The 22,103-nt window shown below is 39.7% G+C and overlaps 1 protein-coding gene across 1 annotated transcript; it reads right to left on the bottom strand.

Moving 5' to 3' along the window:
* Positions 1 to 288: 288 nt before the first annotated feature.
* On the bottom strand, positions 289 to 10,253 carry LOC121379788 (neuropeptide FF receptor 2-like; the record flags this gene model as incomplete). The annotated part of the gene is made up of 7 exons (XM_041508439.1): positions 289 to 606; positions 2,479 to 2,583; positions 4,754 to 5,190; positions 5,545 to 5,895; positions 6,893 to 6,974; positions 8,826 to 8,841; positions 10,234 to 10,253. Coding segments are annotated over 7 exons (1,329 nt in total), but the record flags the coding sequence as incomplete, so codon positions are not given.
* Between the last annotated feature and the right edge of the window lie 11,850 nt (positions 10,254 to 22,103).

Below are 22,103 nucleotides of genomic sequence, written 5' to 3'. Positions count from 1 at the left end.
TGATGCTGGTAGTTGCTGATTTCCTATATGCCAGTAATAGATTTAACCTTTTGTTCTTGGTGAATACTAAAAATAAACACCTTCTACCTTATCCTTTGTATGTGATCACTTCTAAGACAGCTCCAAGACACACATAAAACTAAAAAATAAAGTTCGCATGTTCACCTCTTTTGCGTACATGTTTGGCCGAACTCGGCGGATACGTTCGCAGCAGGCGTGCTTGAACCTCTGACAGATACAAGCTCTTGTCAAATTGTCCATTGGGAAAAACCAATGTCACTCCAATGATCAGTCCAGCACGGCATCGATGTCACTCGGATGACTGGTGTACTTCTGTTCCAGATCTGAGTCTTGCGGACGATTCACATGATCGTAACTCGGCTTCGTTCCAAGGTCGTCCACAATGCTTGGCCTCGTCCTCGTCGAAATGGCGTTCAAGAAGGCCAGTTCCCTAGCCGATCTCCGGTTCAGTATTCTGTTGATGAGGTCTTTGAATCCGTTGCGGAAGTTTTCGTTAAGCCCGCCGTATATGATGGGATTTATGGCGCTGTTTGTGTACATCAGCATGATGGCGGAGAAATACACTGGGTTGTACCACGTGGGGAGCTGAAAAAATATATATATCATAAATATTATACCGTATTTCCCATGGTATAATCCCAGATAAACCTTCTAAACGGTTTCAATGAATTCCTTAACCACACATATGGGTCGACAATAGAAATGTTATTCCAGGTTTATTATGATGGAAGTTATAGCCAATAACATGAAATGGTGGCCATCTTGGATAGATACTACAATTGACGATACTATATTACAGACGACTATCGTACCAATTTACCATGGCATATGACAGAAGACTATAACACTAATGTATTATACCATATGACATAATATTTAAAAACACCAAGTGTTAATTGGCAAGTTTCTAACCTACAGCACCGATTCGCATGGTATTTGGCAGTCTAGTGTATTATCTACTCTGCCAAAGACTCGAATACAAATTGATCATACCATATGACAAAAGACAATACTAATGTATCGTACCAAAGGACAAACATTACACAGGTCATAATATAATTGTTGTTTTGTTTTGTAGGGGTTTTTTTTCTTCTTCTTCTTTTTCTGCTATCATAGACTTCCGGTTTCTTACTTCTGTGAATATACACCGTGTGGGATCGACACCGGATATTGATACTATCGTAGCGACAAATCTTACTGGCACAAGTAGAGAAAATAATGATTAAAGTTTTGTTTTCTATTAATAACTTTGTTAGTAGATCACTTACAATTAAAGGGTCATAGTTTTTAAATACTAAGACATATTTTAACTATTAGAGCTGTTTTTGATAACAGAAATCATACTTTACTTACATTCTATTGTTTAGATTATCCATTTCCGTACATTCGAAGTGTTTTTGGTCAACCTAGTGTTTTATTATCACAAAATGCATTTCTCATATTTTAAAAAACGCACATGCGTTTGAGAAGTAACAGCTATGGAGTCGAGTTTTAGTCTATTTTTTGATGGTATTTCACCATTTCAAAGTCACAGATTAATGTTTAACTCAGTTGTATCTTTATCTAAATGTGTTACAGGTTTGTAGATTAACTAAACTTAGTGTTAATTTTCACGGGTTGAAACTAAGGCCTGTCCCTTTAATTAAGTTCATACAATTTTATATAACTTTAACACTGCAGCATACATTACGCTTAATAACGCATTTTTCCATTAAACAATTTAAATGGCGGTGGTTTACGGCGAATTGCAACAGTTATGTTTATAATCTCGAACGACGTTTAAACCGTTTACTCACATGTAATTAACTGTTTGGCGTATTTGTTTGCTAAAAGTCATAAATATAGGTCTATAATTGCTTATTATCAGTTATAACTCTAAGTTATATAGTAAAACAGGTTTATTACCGTACTTCAGTCGTGGTATTACGATATGTAGCAATATATATTGCTACGACAGAACCAATATCCGGTGTCGGTCCTACGCAGTGGTTAAAGTGCCCTGATTATTTTTGGGATGCATTGTACAAAAGAAGAATGTTCCATGTCAATGTTCGAGATGCACCGTCAGATATTTGCCACTGTGATTGATAGTAATATGTGACATAGATTATTTGTGCAAATATCAATATCCATAGCTAATAAATAAATACACTTTTATTTGTTATACAGGTTACACCAGAAGTTGAAACTAGTCCAGAGTACCCCTAAAATGGAACCGCGATTTGTAAAAATACGGTTTGCTTTAAAAACATTAATTAAATCTCTTATAAGCACCACCTCCATCCCTACCCCTACCCCTATTTTCTTGCAGGTAGATTAAATGCGAGGTGCGACACATTTTTATTGGTACACTGCCTGGGTGTATTTTTATATCAGTTTTATTAGTAAACGTTATTATCATCGGCAATAGTAATTGATTTGGTACATTGGAACCTGCAAGTGATCTTCACGACTTACCCTCTCGCGCTGGGCATCTCTGTAGAGTTCGAACAGCTTGGACACTTGGAACGGAACCGTGCAGATAATAAACACGATTAGCACGGAGAAAAACATCTTCACGACCTGGTGGCGAAAACATAAATATATAGTTAAAATATATGTATATATTCCCAGTGCCGAATTTATAAGGGGGCAAAGGGGCAGTTGCCCCGGACCCCCCGTCAGAGGGCTCTCCCATACTAAGGACTTCCTTTATAAAAAAAAAAAAATGTAATAATTATAAAATTAGTTCATTTTTTTATTTGTCATATAATTTAATTTCTATGTTGAGGGGCCCCCGAATCTGAAGTGCTCCGCCCCTCCCCCCCCCCACCCCCTCCCCCAAGGTCTAAATCCGGCCCTGTATATTCCATTTAAGAGGCTATAAATCGTGGTATTTGTGTGTAGGGATTGGCATGCATAAATCTTCAGCTGAAGATTCACAAACAACTGTGGTCATCAGCCATATTTGCTGTAACCGGAATGCGCCGGAAATGGTTAGTGGTTAGGGGACGTAACTCTGCCTATTTTTTCTCGCGAATTTCTAATAGAGGCTATAGCGGTAATTAAAGAGACTTTACTGAGTTTTTAGCCATTTTAAAAGGTTTTCTGCAAATCAAATAGTTTTACTTTATTGAATCACAATTTACTTATATTTTCTTGCTTAGGATATGAATATCTGTATAATCAATGCATTTCTGGATATCGTAATGGTTTGTAGTATCTAAAAATCGATTTATGTCTACATTAGTGTACGTGCCAATTTAGTATTTTTTCCAACGGCCAAATGAAATTAGAAATAATTTGGCCATAGGTCATTCCAAATGTCTCCATCCGTATAGAGCTTTATATTTAGAACATGTCACGGTAAGATAGTGATTTAAAAAAAAAAAAAAAAAAAAAAAAAAAAAAAAAACAGGCTGTGTGTTTATTTTGATGGGGAGAACGGTAGTCTTTCTAGGGCTGAACATTCATGACAGTCTCTTTAAATATTTACAGTATTATTTTTAAAAACCCACACAAACAAAAAACTTTAAGCACAAAGGCTGTATGCACTACGTTTAGTGTTAACCTTATGATACCGTACTGGGTCCTGTTCCACAAAGCGATCACCTTAACATCACCCTAAGTGCATATGTTAGCTGTGCAGTTACGGCGATCTTAGGGCTAAGATCGCTTCGTGGAACAGGGCCCTGGACGGTTTCAAATTACAACAGCAGAACAATATTGCAAAATCACCGTATGTAACTGCATTGTTGACATACAGTGACGTATCTCAAAGTTTGAAACAGACTACAAAGTCCACATATCAGTATTCATATTCAGGTTTATAAATGCATTCATTGTAAAGCGTAGCAATACGTTTTAAATAAATACTAATTAACTGAGTCATCAAATGAAATTCTTGGAAGTCGGCTATCCACTTTTCCTCCAGTGATCCTAATTCACACAACAACTACTTTCCCATAGAAAAAAATTCAAGAGGAACTAAAATGGTGTGCACCCCTATTTCCCCATTAGACGTGCATGAACATTCAGTTGTGTTTATTGATTGATACCATAACCAAAAACTCGGAACAACAACAAATTAAACAAAAGCACCTAAAACAACAAACAAAAGAAAAAATCAAAGGGCGACAACTAACATTTGTCTTGGATGTATGGACGTGTTGGAAATTTCAGTTCGTTTACTGATTAATATTAATACTATCACCACCACCCAACAAAAAGGAACAACAAAACAAAAATGCATTTAAAAAAAAAAGAAAAAAAAAAGGGAGATGACTGGCATTCGTCTTGTATCTCTACCGAATGGCGGACACCGGCCTCGGTGGCGCAGTGGTTAAGCCATCGGACTACAGGATGGTAGGTACAGGTTTCGCAGCCCGGTACCGGCTCCCACCCAGAGCGAGTTCTTAAGGGCTCAATGAGTAGGTGTAAGGCCACTACACCCTCTTCTCTCTCACTAATCACTAACCAATTAACAAATAAGCCACTGCCCTGGACAGACAGCCCAGATAGCTGTGGTGTGTGCCCAGGACAGCGTGCTTGAACCTTAATTGGATATAAGCACGAAAATAAATTGAAATGAATGGCGGACACAGACGTGTTTTGGACCTTCAGATGGTTTACTGATTAGTGTTTATACCACGACAAAAAAACAAGAACACAACCAAACAAAAACCCTACCCAACCCACAGTATAATAACAATGGGAAACAAAACAACAATAAAAACAAAGGGAGATAACTGACCTTCGTCTTTGACCTCTGCTGAATGGCGGACATGGACAGCGCGCCGCTGCTGGGCACGACTCTGTTGAACCTCAGCTTGATGATGATGACGGTGTACAGGATGATCATCACGATCATCGGCACCCAGTTGAGCACGACCACCACCAGGCTCCAGTAGGCTCGCTTAGACGTGAGGCCGTGGTCGCAGCTAGCTGACGTGTTCACCACGGGCCAGACGTCAGTGCAGAAGCGCTCCACGTAGTCGAGCCACTGGCGCTCCTGGTACGTGTACACGAACAGCGGCGGCATCGCGATCGAGAACGCCGAGATCCAGATGATGACGATCACGACGCTCACCTTGCGCTGGGTGACGCGCGACTTGAGCGGGAAGATGATGGCGAAGAAGCGGTCGCCGGCGATGGCCATCAAAGTGAAGACGCTGGCGCACATTGCAGCAACTGTAAGAGAAATTAATGTTTGTTTAACGATGTTTCAGGGCATTTTAAAACGATTGCTGATTGTTTTCTGACATGGTTGTTGAGATGCATGACTGAGAGAGAGAGAGAGAGAGAGAGAGAGAGAGAGAGAGAGAGAGAGAGAGAGAGAGAGAGAGAGAGAGAGAGAGAGAGAGAGAGAGAGAGAGAGGGGAGATTAATATACACACATACAGAGAAAGAGAGAGAGGGAGATAGTTAGAGAGAGGGGTAACAGAGGGGGTAGAGAGAGAGAAATAGAGAGGAAGGGAGGGAGAGAGAGACAGACAGAGAAAGTTAGAGAGAGACACAGAGAGAAATGAATACAATAATACGTACTCTGAACAAACGCGTTACACTTGCAGAGGAAAGCGCCGAGCACCCACCCATCAGTGAAGTCGTTGACGAGGAAGATCCACATGGGGCCGATGGCGACGAGCAGGTCCGAGGTGGCGAGGTTGACGATGTAGTAGTTGGTGGTCGTCCTCATCTTCTTCGACTGCACGACGATGGCCATGACGAGCAGGTTACCCACGCACGCCATCAGTTCGACGCCCACGACGATCGACGCCTTGACGGCGATTTCCCAGTCGGGCACCTGCTTGGAGTTTCCTCTATAGGCGATCCCGCTCGTGTCAACAGTCGTTGTAACACACGACATTGTGTAAGAGGGGGAAGGCTTGTTACTGCCTGGGATGGGTTTTTTATGTTTTTGGAGAGGGTCTTTCTTGTTTGTTGTTCTTGATGTTTTGTTTTTTTTATTTTTGTTTTGTTTGGGGTTTGTGTATTTGTGGTGAGGGTTGTTTCCAATTTTAATTTTGTTTTAATGTTTTGGTATTGTTTTAGCGTGTTTTTATTTTCCAATTTTTAGATATGTAGGAGGTATAACTTGTATTTATGATATATTGTATGACATATTAGCATGTGAAATCCATCTAACACTCAGGATCTTTATTTTATGTAGCTTACTACTTGTCCTTTTACTGACAGTTTATACTTTAAATTTCAGATATGTAAGAGGTATACTGCCCCTTATTGCTGTATTGTCCGAAATGTGTGAAATGTTTACAAATGATTTCAAATAAAAAGCATATTAGAAACTCATCGTCGTGTGTCATTTAATTATGTATTTGGAATATTTGTCACTTCGAAACTTACTCAAGCTAATCGAAAAATATTGGTCACAGTTGTAGTATGGACACGTATCTGTAGAAATGCTTTAATGGTGTGTCACTGTTCCTTAATTAGTACGAACTTCCAGTTAAGAATAATATATAGAAAATAAATCCCCGCTTTCAGTTGCCTTGTCTCAGTCACACAGAATCTTTCTATCGAAGTAAATCGAAACCGTTCCTTCAGTATATCTCTCTATATATACAGGAATCGTGCGTTGTTTGTCCCTTCTCTCGTTACGAATGTCAAGAATACAGTGAACGGAAGTTTGTCTTTTCTATTTTGGCTGAAATATGTTGAATCTATTAACTTGGTATTCTCCTAGAGTATGTCGGTATTCTCCTAGAGTATGTCGGTATTCTCCTAGAGTATGTCGGTGTTCTCCTAGAGTACGTCGGTATTCTCCTAGAGTATGTCGGTATTCTCCTAGATTACGTAAAACAATTCTTTGAACTTGTGCTACCGGGATCTCACACGTACCTGACACATGTCACGTTTCTTCATATCCACTCACAAATTGTAATTAAGAAAGTCTTTACGAAGTATACGTGTCTTCCTGTTAGTCTTGAGTAATCTGTAGAATCTTTGAGACGTTTCTGTAATTGCAAACCATTCTGAAATTGCTCGTGTTACATTCGAAAGAAAAAGAAAAATACGTGTTTTAAATATTCAACAATATCTTTTACCAAAGAAAAAACAAGGTTTCTTTGTGTCAATTTCGTCAAAGAAAATAGTGGGGGTTTTTACCACTAACAATTTCAAAAAGACTCCGTCTCCAGACTGAAACTTTTGATCACTATCTCTATTAAACGAAACCAGGTCTCACGCCAGCGGTTAAACCCACTCCATCACGACGTTTTGATAATTAAGAAAGAAAAAAACCCGACTCAGTCCTAACGACAACGTACTTTTAAAGAATGCCCTTTCTAGTCTGAGATCTTCGAAGGTTGTTACAGGCTCTCAAAACTCATTTACAAATCTCTGAAGTAGAGCTTTAAGACATTGAGAACGTCGTTAACACGTTCGTCACGTTCTTCACACCCATGCTGCGGAGCTTCTTGAGTTGATGTCGACATCCGTGAAAGCGATGTTAATAGTTTTTCAAATGTTTGTGCCACTGTTAATGATGGATTTGGGAGCTGTAGCACCTGTGGTGTCGGGGTCACCTGGTGTCGACTTGGCGATAAGACCCTGCTCTTCATGTTTTTATGATCAATACACAAAAGCGCGGCGGATGTAACATAAATAATCTAAATAGCCGTAGAGTACACAGCGTCTGAGACCAAATCTGCTGGCATGGTGACTTAGAAAAAAAGGAATGGTTATATTTGTGTTAACGACATCTCGGATTATTTTTAAAGGGCCTATCGTGAGCTTGATACATTGTAACATGTTTGTGACCAACAGAGCCTTTTTGATGACTATAATTACATATTAAAGATATTTTCTTGTTTAGAATATCAGTGTCTGTATGGCATGGTGACTTAGAAAAAGGAATGGTCACATTTGTGTTAACGACATCTCGGATTTTTTCAAAGGGCCTATCGTGAGCTTGATACATTGTAACATGTTTACAACTGAAAGATCCTTTTTAGGACTAAACTTACATATTAATCATATTAATAATATTTTCATGTTTAGAATATCAGGGTTTGTATTTAAACAAGGTGTTTGTTGTCGTCTTAATGTTTGTAGTAGCCCTAAAACCAGATTTTACGTTCCAATAATTTCGTACGTGCAAAAACAATAGATATATTTTGAAGTAAAATTTTTAAAATGACTGCTACAGAAGGCGAGCAAAAAACATTGAATATAAAGACACTGATATAGTTAACAACAAAATTTATTGAATATGTAATTTTAGTCACCAAAATGGTTCTATTTAATTTAGACGGAAACATCTAACAATGGTTGCAAACTCAGGACAGTCCCGTTAAATTGTGACTAAAATATAGAATTAGTTAGAAACTTGGTCAAAAAGAGAAAAGGAGGAAATCCGTTGCTGTCACAGGATCAACGTTTACTTTAAAAGCGAGAGACAGAGACAGAGAAAGACAAAGGAAGAGAAGCACGTAGAAAGAGAGAAAGAAAAAACAGGCAGGCAAAGGTGGAGAGTAAACAAAACCAAAGAGAAAACCCTCTTCTGTCACACAGGCTTCTTCTACCGGAAACGTAGTATCTTTTTAGGGTGTATACTACCAAATCAAATCCCATAGACGACAATAGTAACATATGTGGCTAAAACTCCTACCTGCAACGTATCAACCGACATAAACACCACGGATATAAATACTACCACCCCTTACACTTAAAGTGAATCAGAAAAAAATGGGGGTCAAACTGCTCCTTTCTGAGATAACGGGTAGCGTCTATGACTACCCTAGTTTCGCACAAAATTCGACTACTTTTTTTTACAGGTACCCCATACATGTTTCAAGCACAAGGCTACTTGACACATTGGTACTAGATGAAATAAAATTGCACATTTGTTTTACCTAGATGAAACTATTATTTTTTACAACCAACACACTCACATTTATAACCAATCACAGGACTTGTGGTGTTCACTTCTCTATCAAAAGTTGGGTGCACCTCGAACTTTGACCCAGCCGGAAGTTATTTGCTTTAGTACTACCTTTAATTCACTTTTTATTAGACTGGGGAGGGACGTAGTCCAGTGGTAAAGAACTCGTGTGATGCGCGGTCGACCTAGGATCGATCCCTGTCGTTGGGCTCATTGGCTATATTTCGTTCCAGCAAAGGCTCTACAATTGGTATAACAAAGGCCGTGGTATGTACTATCCTATCTGTAGGATGTGGCATACAAAGTATCTCTTGCTGCAAAATCGAAAATAGTAGACCCTTTACGAAGTGGTCACTCTAACTCATTTTGATCAGCATGTCTCAATGTTCTAGAAAACATGTTTTAAACTTAGTTCCTCGAATATTTTTCATGAATCCTTCCTGATTTTGTGTTTACTACTGGGACAATATTACCAGGTAAATAAATACATTTTTAAACCTCAAAATGCCCAAAGGTGACATGATGTCATTCTTCAGATTTGTGAAATTGATGTCCTAAATAAGTATAATCAGCGAAAACAAATGTGTTTAACTTTGGGTTTAAAGGATTACCAACGGTTGTGCGTGAAATGTATATGACGCGAAAGTGCACTAGTGTGAGCATTTGCGACAACAAAAACTAAAACTAAAATTCGCAATATTAGCCTGGTTAACAGTATGCATTAAAATCACTGGGTATACATGTGGTTTTCGAGATATGAATCTACGTGTATTTTGCGTTTAAAAAAAATAATTTGAAGCTATCACAAACACCAGGATTTGCCAAAACTGATAATGTACTTAATAAATTTTAAATAATGTGTAATTTTTTTGTAATATATACTAATAGCTGAAAATACGTTAGTGTCTAATAAGTCTGGTCAGTGACTTTAATGTGTTTTCAGTCACCCAAACTGATACGTTGTAGGTAAACGACAATAACCGCATCGCTCATGATGACGCAATTTGAAAGCTAGCTACTCTTGATCAGTTAACTAGATACCTCGCATAGTTTGTGGACTTGTGACTCTAAGCATCGTGTATCTCTAGGTAAGTACTTTATCTCGATTCTGGCCTTGAACATGGTGTGGTCAGGCGTGAAACTTGGAGACGAAAGATCGAGACATTCGTGCCTGAGGCCGTGGGTAAAGTTGCGAGGTTGGTTCACTCTGAAAAGTCCAACAAGACATCTCTTTGTGGACTATGTTTGGGTGTCGGTCTTTATAGATGGTAAGAATTGTTTGTCATTATTATAATGTATTTTAACTTATTTTAAAGTATGTTTCATATTACAGTGTAGAGCTCACGAGGTTTTGGATTTAGACAAAAAAACTACCGCTAATATATTATTAATGAATCTATAACGGGACTGTGTGTGTGTGTGTGTGTGTGTGTGTGTGTGTGTGTGTGTGTGTGTGTGTGTGTGTGTGTGTGTGTGTATTTTTGCTGTTATGTTAAAGGAGGTAATTCTTAATATTTGTGGTGATTTGCATGTCCTTGCAATAAATTAATATTTCATATCAGGTTTTAAGACCCTCTATTTTAGTCAAAATAAAAAAATATATAGTTTTTTATGTATAACTGTTATACCTAAACAGAGCCGTCCCTAGAATAGTTCCAGTTAAAGTTATAATTTACAAATGCCCCTTTGTATTGTTTTTTTTATGTATAACTGCCCTGCCTAGACCGAGCCGTCCCTAGAATAGTGCCCTTTAAAGTTATAATTTACAAGTGCCCTTTTGGGGGGTGGGGGTGTTTGTTTTCTTCTCTCTTTTTTTTTTTGTAGACTATATCTGCCCTACCGAGACAGATCCGTCCCTGGAATAGTGCCCTTTAAAAAAAGTTATCAAAGTCAAATTACAATGAAATATGTTATAGTCATACTTATATATGAAGCAAAGTTGATTCTATGGCTTTTTCCCGGGCCCCTTTCCCCATTCTTCCGTCCCCGGTCAACGCTAAAATTAACGATTTAGTTATAGACATCTAAGAGTAACGGGTTTGAACTCTTCTAATTAATAATTTTGGGGTTATAAAACTCCAAAAGAGGAAGTGATCATTGTCTGAAAATGGGTATTTTTGCTATCAATTGCCAAGGGGAAAAACCACATAATTATTATGCAAAATAATGCTTAAAATAGTTTTAAAAATGGCTAATTTTGCGATTCAGATGCAAAAAAAAGGCGTTTAAATCCATCCAGTTTTTAAAATTTCCCCGGGGAAGCATGACCCCGGACCTCTCTATACATCCCGTGCCATGCTTAACAACGACCCTGATCATTAGCCCACACCACTTTAAAAACAAATGCTCTGACGGGCCTCAAAGCTCATAATAATTTTTATTAATGCAGCTAGCGCTACAGAAAACCGCAGCTAGTCATTTAGTGTACACTTTCGTCTGTACGCTGTGATATAAACACAAACGCAATCATATTAACTGCAAATATTAAACTTTTATTAAGATGCCCTTTTAACCAGCCAATGTGCCGCTTTTTTTCTTGCCCCCCTCCCTACAAATATGTTCTGGATCCGCCCATGACCAGTTATTATCAAGTTTATGTCCAGAGCGAAATAACATTTAATTGTCATGACAATCTGTGATAGTCATTTCACGAGGTACACCAACAGATTTTATTATATTACTTATTTACCAGCAATCCCATCACCACCATCACCCCTCTCTCCCCCCCCCCCCCCCTTAAAAACTAGAAACCGTTGAAAACCACTATATACACTAATACAGTATTATCATAACCTTTTGTTTTGTTCACTTTCAAGGTAATTCATAAAAACTAAATACTTATATATTGTTTTGGGGTATTTTTTAGAAAACAGACATTGCTGCGGCTAGGATAAGACTATCAACTGTCACGGCGGAGTTGGTCAGCTCGATGGTTGCGTTGTAATTTCCCCAAATGCCAACTTACAACTAATGGGTCGTAGGAGTTGTATACGACGAGAATCGAGTTGTAAGAGTGCTCTAATTACAAAATGGACAGACTGGCGAGTTAGCCAATTTTCTATTGACAGTTGATAGTCTAAGTTTAGCATAAGGAAATTGCAGCCGTTTATTAACAATAGCAACACACGTGTAAAAACTTGCCTGAAGCATTGCAATATTTGTTTTATGAGTGTGCCGAAGTACAAAAGCTTTGGAAAGCTGTAGAAAATTGGGTATTTGACGAAATAGGAGTTCATACTTCACTTAATGAAAATGTAGTTATCTTTGGGATTTATAGATACTGATTTGGTTAAAACTGTAAACTGGTTAACAATTAATATTAAATATTATATTTACACCATGAAAATGCTTAAAAGAATTTTATGTATTAATACTATACTCTTCAAAAGAAGAAACGCAAAACCACATTGTCGTAACATTTGGAGAATTGATTTAATTATTGAATGGTGAGTCCGATAATTACCAAATGTTGCAGGATTGTTCACAATTCACTCTAGTCCATTGTGAGTAAGTGATAGGACACACCACCAAGGTCAAGGTCATCTGGAGTCAATACCGGGTGTGGCCTCCGCGTGTGTTGACAACTGCCTGGCACCGCCTGCCCATTGAAGCAACCAGAGTACGGATGACGTCCCGGGGGATAGTGGCCCACTCGGCCTGCAAGGCTGCTGCCAGCTCGGGCAGGGTCTGGGGCTGTGGTTGTCGCTGTCGGAGGCGTCGGTCCAACTCGTCCCATAGATGCTCAATTGGGTTCAAATCCGGTGATATCGATGGCCAAGGAAGGACATTAATGTTGTTGTTCTGTAGGAAAGCCGTTGTGAGACGTGCTGTGTGAGGCCTGGCGTTGTCATGTTGGAACACTGCGTTGGCGTTGGCCATAACTGGAACGATGTGTGGCCGGAGGATCTGGTCAATGTAGCCCTGTGCATTCAGGTTGCCCTGCACGTGGACCAGGTTAGTTCTGCCAGTGTGTGAGATGGCTGCCCACACCATGACACTACCCCCGCCGAATCTGTCCACTTCCTGCACGCAGTTTGCCGCATAACGTTCACCACGACGCCTATACACGCGACATCTTCCATCATGACGTCGGAGCAGAAATCGGGACTCGTCACTGAACCACACCTGTCTCCATCGCAGTTGAGGCCATTGTCGATGAATCTGGCACCACTGCAGTCGGAGTCGACGGTGTTGTGGTGTTAAGATGACACCTCGAACTGGACGTCTGGCACGAATTCCTACCTCACGTAGGCGGTTCCGTACGGTCTGGTCGGATATCCTGCGCAAACCGATTATTGCTGCGGCTGTGGAGGTGGCAGTAGTCAATCGTTCCCGAAGGTGGCGTACCCGGATGTAGCGGTCCTGCCCGGGGGTAGTGACCCGTGGTCGACCGGATCTAGGGAGGTCACATGTTGATCCATGTTGCTGGTAACGGTCCCACAGTCTGGAGATGGTGCTTGGGGACACATGGAATGCCCTGGCAACGGCCGTTCTGGATTCGCCTGCGTCTAGTCGGGCGATGGCATTGTTTCTCTGCGGTTCACTGAGATGTAGCATGTCCTGGATTGTCAACTGTCGGCCAGATACAGAGGCCAGGCAAGCGAACACCCTGCACTTTTATACTGTCGGTGTTCATGTTGCACGTGAAGACAACGCACGTGCAGTGGTGACATGGTTTGCACGTGGCTGCGTTTTTGCGAATATTCACATTTTGGAACTTTATTGTACAGTAGCTGCGTTTTATCGAATGTAACCGTGGGAATGTGTTTGGGACATGCAATGACCTTATATTCACAAAGCATGAACCGGTAGGAAACATAAAATCTGAGTTATAACCCATTTGTACCCTTTTGCGTTTCTTTTTTTGAAGAGTATATAAAGTTATTTTTAAAGGAAATTTGAAATAGAGAAATACATTTATTTTAAAAATTGCGAGTATGAAGTGCTGGGGCAAGTGGCTCGATCTCTTTATTTGAACAATGGAAAACAAGATACACAAATTCAGTAAAACGTCTGTTTGCTAACAGTACTATTTTTACCAGTAATTCTACTCCATCAAAAAAAAAGAAAAAAAAAAAAGAAAGAAAACAACAAATTCCACTCATTCATTTTTATTTTTATTTTTTTTATTTTTTTGACATTCTCATCTTTCTTCCTCCTCTTCGTGTTTTTTCCTCTGTTTTTTTCTTTCTTCTTTTTATCTTTCTTTCTTTGTTTTCTCCTTAGATCATAACTTACTCAGGCAAGAGTAACAAAATAATTTGGTGCATTAAAATCACAAAATAATACATATGTATATCTGTGAAAATATGATTATGTATGTATACATTATTTATGAGTGTATGAATATGGATATGTATGTACATGCGTATGTAACACACATTGTAACATTGATCTGGGGCAGTTTTTAAAAAAATAGCAATAGACAATGAAACTTGAACAGGAAGCACAAATGTCCACCTTATATCACATGATTCAACCATATATCAGAAAATATAAAATATATTTTTGTACTTTGGGATAATATGAATATATTTTAATAAAAACCGTGTAACGCGGTAAAAAAAAAATAATAATAATAATAATAATAATAATTAAAAAACCCCACCTTATTTCTACATTTAAATTAAATAGACTTTAAATTTACAAGAAGTTGACAGCATACAAATTATACATAATAATAATAATAATAAAATTAAAAACAAAACAAAAAGACAAAAATGCTAAATAAACGTTCGCGAAATGATGGCATTGGTGAAAAGAGGAAAGAATGAGAAAGACATCACAGGAGATAATTCATTGATTTTTATTGAACAGAGGAAAGCGGCTAGTATGTCAAACATAGTTGTAATTGTATGTGGGAGAGAAATTGCTGTCACCATATAGGCTACTATTTTCTTTTAGCAGCAACTGGTCTTTGATAGAAAAAAAATATATGTAATCCTACATACAGGACAGTACATGGCATGTCTGGTGGTTTAAGCCGACAACAAGCACCATACGTTATATAAATGTATACCATAATAATAATTATTATTATCGACACCGAGGGTCGCCGCTCGAATCTAAATACCGATTAGTATTTATCTGGCAAATGACGCCATTCAGCACCAATGGAATTACAGTGTATGACGTAATGATCAAAATAACTCACAGATGTACATCTCAAACAGATGCCGCCGCTTTAAGGTCTATATACTGAACAAGAAAAGAAACGCGAATATTTTAATATGCTATAATATAGCTTCTTGTTTTTTTCATGATGCGATTAATTCGGAGAATAGTCTGTTAACACTGACCTGAAATGTTCATACACCGTTGATAATTTCAACAGACTAACGCGATTCAGACTCAATAATCTAAAATAAATTAAAGAAAATTAAAATAAGATTTGCGTTTCTTTTGTGGTTCGGTATATTACACCCATTTTAAATACGTCAATAACATTCTATAACAGAATGAATGAATGAATGAATGGATGGATGGATGGATGGATGGATGGATGGATGGATGGATGGATGGATGGATGGATGGATGGATGGATGGATGGATGGATGGATGGATGGATGGATGGATGGATGGATGGATGGATGGATGGATGGATGGATGGATGGATGGATGGATGGATGGATGGATGGATGGATGAATGAATGAATGAATGAATGAACGAACGGATGAATGTTTAACGACACCCCAGCACGAAAATACGAGCTGAAATAATAACTGTGAAAAATATACCTGGTTACTTTATGAAAACAGATGTAATAAAAACAAGCGTACATTGGTATACCATATAAAGTTAATATACTCACACCTCACACTCTTTAGACTTACCGGTAAATATATACCAAGTTAACGATGTTGTAGAGGCGTAGATCACCACACCCCCAGTACTCGGACACTCTCGGGACCAAGTAAAATTCCCGTATTAAGAGGTATTCGGTTTACAGAGGTTGTCTTCTGCACATATATTTAAAAGGAACCATGAGAAACGTTCGGTTTTGAGAGAATTCCGGTTTACAGAGTGTCCGGTTTCGAGAGGTTTCACTGTATATTTAATATGTAAGTTTAATCGTAGAAATATTTTATTAGTCGGAAAGATCTTACAATAAAGCAAACTTGGGAATGTCCCTTTAACATCATAATAAGTTTTTTCTTATCTGAAAGTACAAAACCATAACATATAATCAGGCTGTATCTCTGCACAGTGACAAAATAGTGGTTGATTCCGTGAATCTCTATCTAGTGCCTCGTCTATATGAGGACAGCCATTCCCGAGGAGATCCTTTACAGGAGATTTCATCCCTCTTGCACCGCCACAAAGAAGACTGCCACTCCTAGACCAGTTTACTAACTTAAAACTAGCACCGGACAGAGCTCAAAAGAATACGAACCGCTGTGATGAAAAGGCAGTCACTAATCACTGTTATCCTCTTTCAGCGTGATTACTGTCTGTAAGGAGGTAGATCATCCAAATGGCAAACATTGCCTACCTCGTCGTCGTCGTCGTCGTATTGTCCTCTCCACACCACTTTGGAAATGCTCAGTTGTTCGGTAAGTACTTAAAGTATGCATGCTTGTTTTAACATTAGCAAATTATCTTACAATATGGAGAGGTGGGATAGCAGTTGTAATATATGTTCTCAACAGACAGTCATAAGCGTACGAAACAGGGGTGAGATGGAGGGGGGAGGGGCAGCTGCCTACTAGTTCTGGAGAAAATCCTTAAATTCGGGCAAAATGTGCTAACACGATACCGTTATACAATGTATTTCCATCATTCTACCCGCAAATTTAGTTGTAAATCATGTAAAAATGCGTAGTGGTTCGTTTGGAACGCTATATAGCTGTTTGGCAGTAATGCTAATATGAATAAATCTTGTTATCCAGATTCGGGCATTTTCGTTTAATTCGGTAAAAACCCAGTCTACCTCCCTACACAAACGGGAGTCCGTACGCCTATGCAGACAGTCTACAGAACGACTTGTTTCTTGAGGATACCTCATTTGGATATAAACTGAAATGAAAACCAGCTAATGCTAGGCTATTTCGATGCCTGTTATTGTTATTAATTCGCCAGAAAGTAATTCAAAAATGGCCTGCCCCTTTGTAAATCTATAACCATTTTGGCTCTTTGACTTATACATTTGGCTACGTAGAATTTCTGACAACATTCGCCAAACTGCTAATCATATTTTCAAACTGACTTAAATCCTGCATAGTCATTTAATCTCCATTGACGCCTGTTGCTGTTGTTGTTATTTTTAGAATGCAGCGAAGATAGTTGTTTTGTTTGATTGTTTTGTGCGGATGCCTGTTTTTTTAAATTGCGTTGAAGACATGGTTGTGTTCATTTGCTTTGGGCTTCGTTCATTTGTTGCTGTTGTTGTTGTTGCGTTTGTTTCTTTGTTGTTGTTCTTTGTTGTTTGGGGGGGGGGTGTTTTATGTTAGGGGGAAGTCGATTAAGATCATGAATAGTCATATAATCTCCACGGAAAGGAAAGGAAATGTTTTATTTAACGACGCATTCAACACATTTTATTTACGGTTATATGGCGTCAGACATATGGTTACGGACCACACGGATACTGAGAGAGGAAACCCGCTGTCGCCAATTCATCGGTTATTCTTTTCGATTAGCAGCAAGGGATCTTTTATATGCACTATCCCACAGACAGGATAACACATACCACGGCATTTGATATACCAGTCGTGGTGCACTGGCTGGAGTGAAAAATAGCCCAATGGGCCCACCGACGGGGATCGATCCCAGACCGACCGCGCTTGTTTGTGCTTTCTTTGGGTTGGGTTTTTTTTTTTTTTTTGGGGGGGGGGGGGGGGGGGGGGGGGGGGGTTGTGCTGTTGTTTTTTCTCGGAAGGGGGGGGGGGTAGGCATTTAGTTGTTGTTATTTTCGACTTAATCCCTGCATTATCATTTGAACTCCATGGAAAATTGGGGGCTTTTTTGTCTTCAGAATGCGGTGAAAATGCTGACATCTTTATCCTGCTGGACGATTCTGAAACCACCAAGTTCTCCGCCGTGTCCGAGAACCAACTCTACCCACCGGCCGTCGTCCACTTCGTCACCCAGGTGCTGACGTCGCCGGTGTTCGGGGACGTCGTGTTTGCCCTCAGCCTCGTCAGCAACACCGTGAGAGACCTCACCAACTTCACCACTGACGTCGAGGTGCTGACCACCCTGTCCACGTTCACCCCTCAACTCAAAGCTTTGAACGCCCATCTGGGTCTGGCTAGGATGAGAGAACAATTTGCAGAATTCGGAAGGCCTGGTGTAAACAGGTAAGATATTCAGTACAAGTTTTACTCAGATACGAGGGTAGTTCACGGACTCCACCCCACACAACTGATGACTACTTATTGACCAAAATCCTCTTTTAATAGGAAAAAAAGGAAGTTTGTTTCGTTTAACGATACCACTGGAGCACATTGATTAATTAATCATCGGCTATTGGATGTCAAACATTTGGTAATTCTGACTCGTAGTCATTAGAGGAAACCTACTACATTTATTTTCTAATGCAGCAAGGGATCTTTTATGTGCACTTTCCCGCAGACAGGAAAGCACATACCACGGCCTTTTAATAGGAACTTCAAAATTATACTCTATAGAACAAGATACGTTAATACTTTAAAATCATCAGGTATCATTATTGAATTTGTCTGTTTTAAAAGATATCCCAGTGTTCTGAAAAAGTCATCTACATCATATCACAGATACCATTTAATCATGGCATTGAACATGTCATAATGGTATGTGGGTGCAGGATTTAGTCAGTAGGTGGAGCGCTTTCCCGAACTGCTTGGTTCGTAGGATCGCACCTCTTTGGTGGATTCATTGGGTTGTGTCCTGTTTTAACTACTGCGCCACGACTGGTATATCGTGGTATGCGTGGTCGTGCTCTTATATGTGGGAAATTGTATATTAAAGATCCCCTGCTGCTAATATAAAAATGTAGCAGATTTTCTCTAAAGTCCGTATCAGATTTATAAAATGTTTGTTATACAACAGTCAATGATTAATTAATTTTATTAATTAAATAATTTTAAGAGTTGCTCCAGTACTGAAGGGGAAGTTGCCCCCCACCCCCACCCCACCCCCCTTCCCCGTCTCATACGCTTACGGTGTTAATTACACGTTCATGTTTTCCAGGTATGGTATCTACGTTGCCAGCACTCTCTCCAGCAGGCCCCTGTTGGCCATCGACCAAGCAGCAGGCGCTATAGCAGACGGTATCGACATAATCGGCGTCAGTTTTGGCGGGAGTTTACCGGAAGCGGAACTCAATCTCATGACCAATGACCTGACTCGCGTGTTTCTGTCTCCAAATGCTGATAATCTGACGTCACTCTTATCGCAGTTAATACCGACCTGCCCCGGTAAGAATATAACTAGACCATCTTGTTCAAGTTAGAAAGTTGGCTTAGCAAGGTGCTTAAAGGTAGCAGTATAGCAAATAGCATCTCACCGGGTCAAAGTTTGAAGTGCACCTAACTTTTCGTAGCTCAGTTAATACTACCAGTCCTGCCATTGGTGGTAAATGTGAAAGGACTTATTGTTCTAAAATGTTTCACCTGGCGAGTAAATTCATGTATAGGATGGTACCCGGCAATTGATTTTTGTGCAGAATTATGATTTGTAAGGGACTGTAGTATTTATATCCATGGCGTATATGTCGATGGAAAGGTTCCATGGCGTATATGTCGATGGAAAGGTTCCATGGCGTATATGTCGATGGAAAGGTTGCGTGTAGCACGTTTAGCCAGTTCACATGTGACAGTTGTCATCTATGGTATTTGATTTGGTTATATGCAACCTATAAGTATAGTGGCACGGATATTTGACCTATTAAAAATGACTGGAAATAATAGTACATGTAGATTTATTCATTTATTTCGTCCCCCAAAAACACTTTATTCTTAAAGTTACATATATAGTCGCTAGACTTTTTAAAAACTGTGGCTCTTGTCATTTTTAAATACTATTAGCCATTTAAAATATGTGCAAAACAGCCATTTCTATTTTAAGTCATAAAAAATGACTGAGGATAGTGGCATAAAATTTCAAACGAAACGTTTTGCAAAATAGAGTAGCGATGTTTAGTATTCCCAGCGAATATAATTTTCCAGAATCTTGGGACTTTTAAGCAGATATTCAATATAATTTGGGCCAAAAGAGGAAGATATTTTGGGGATCTCGTTCCTTAAAATGGCCCCCCCCCCCCCCCCCCCCCCCCCCCCCCCCCCCCCCCATATGTCAAGTTTTATGCTTTCCTGAAAAAGTAAACGAGTTCATTGATGTTTGAGCCTTAGCAGCTGGACTATATTGAGTTTTAACTTCACCGTAACGTATTTGGACGATGTAAATATTTTGTATAATATCAATGTGGTTATTACATTTTTCGTTACTAAAGTCAACTATTTTTTTACACTATTTCTAATTAACTTCAAAATTTTATATCGACAGGCTAGATTTCTATCAGGACCCAAAATACTTTTCTTCTTCTTCTTCCTTTCAGATTCGACTACAACGCCAACAACTACACCAACTACTACACCTACAACTACACCAACCACTACACCAACTACTACTCCTACAACTACACCTACCACTACACCAACCACTACACCAACAACTACTCCAACTACTACACCAGCAACTACACCAACTACAACAGCTACCACTACACCAACTACTACTCCAACCACTACACCTACCACTACACCAACAACTACTCCAACTACTACTCCAACCACTACACCTACGACTACACCAACTACGCCTACCACTACACCACCAACAACTACACCTACCACTACACCAACAACTACACCTACCACTACACCAACTACAACACCTACCACTACACCAACCACTACACCAACCACTACACCTACCACTACACCAACAACTACGCCTACCACTACACCAACAACTGCGCCTACCACTACACCAACCACTACGCCTACCACTACACCAACCACTACACCAACTACTACGCCTACCACTACACCAACCACTACGCCTACCACTACACCAACAACTACGCCTACCACTACACCAACTACTACACCAACAACTACAGCAACCACTACGCCTACCACTACACCAACTACTACTCCAACAACTACACCAACCACTACACCAACCACAACACCAACCACAACACCAACTACTACACCAACCACTACACCAACTACCACACCAACTACCACACCAACTACCACACCAACCACTACACACCCACCCACTACACCACCCACAACACACCAACCACACACCAACCACAACACCACACCACTACACCAACCACAACACCAACTACCACACCAACTACTACACCAACCACTACACCAACCACAACACCAACTATCACACCAACTACTACACCAACTACTACACCAACCACTACTCCAACCACAACACCAACTACCACACCAACCACAACACCAACCACTACACCAACTACTACACCAACTACCACACCAACCACTACACCAACCACAACACCAACCACTACACCAACCACTACACCAACTACCACTACACCAACTACCACACCAACTACCACACCAACTACCACACCAACTACTACACCAACCACTACACCAACCACAACACCAACCACAACACCAACTACTACACCAACCACTACACCAACCACAACACCAACTACCACACCAACTACTACACCAACCACTACACCAACCACAACACCAACTATCACACCAACTACTACACCAACTACTACACCAACCACTACTCCAACCACAACACCAACTACCACACCAACCACTACACCAACCACTACACCAACCACTACACCAACTACCACACCAACCACTACACCATCCACTACACCAACTACTACACCAACTACCACACCAACCACTACACCAACTACTATTCCAACCACCAGATCTACAGGTTCGACGTCTTCTGAAAGTAAGTTCTATTTACTTACCTGAATAGCCATTTAAATGACATTGAGGCAAAGCTTTTAGGCTGCTGTGTTACGTTAATATTAATTTTGACCCAATTATTGGTCTGTTAATTTAATAAAACAGTGAAAACAGGAAAAATATTATATATAATAGACGCAAACGTTTTGCTTGTGAGTAGATAGTTGTATAAAATAAATCACTATTTTCATTGTGTCTTTAAAAAGACGTGTACACATGG

This window comes from Gigantopelta aegis, chromosome 8 (genome assembly GCF_016097555.1).
Source record: "Gigantopelta aegis isolate Gae_Host chromosome 8, Gae_host_genome, whole genome shotgun sequence".
Taxonomy (NCBI): domain Eukaryota; kingdom Metazoa; phylum Mollusca; class Gastropoda; order Neomphalida; family Peltospiridae; genus Gigantopelta; species Gigantopelta aegis.
Note: the sequence above shows the minus strand (reverse complement) of the source record. Positions and strands in the feature narration are given on the sequence as shown.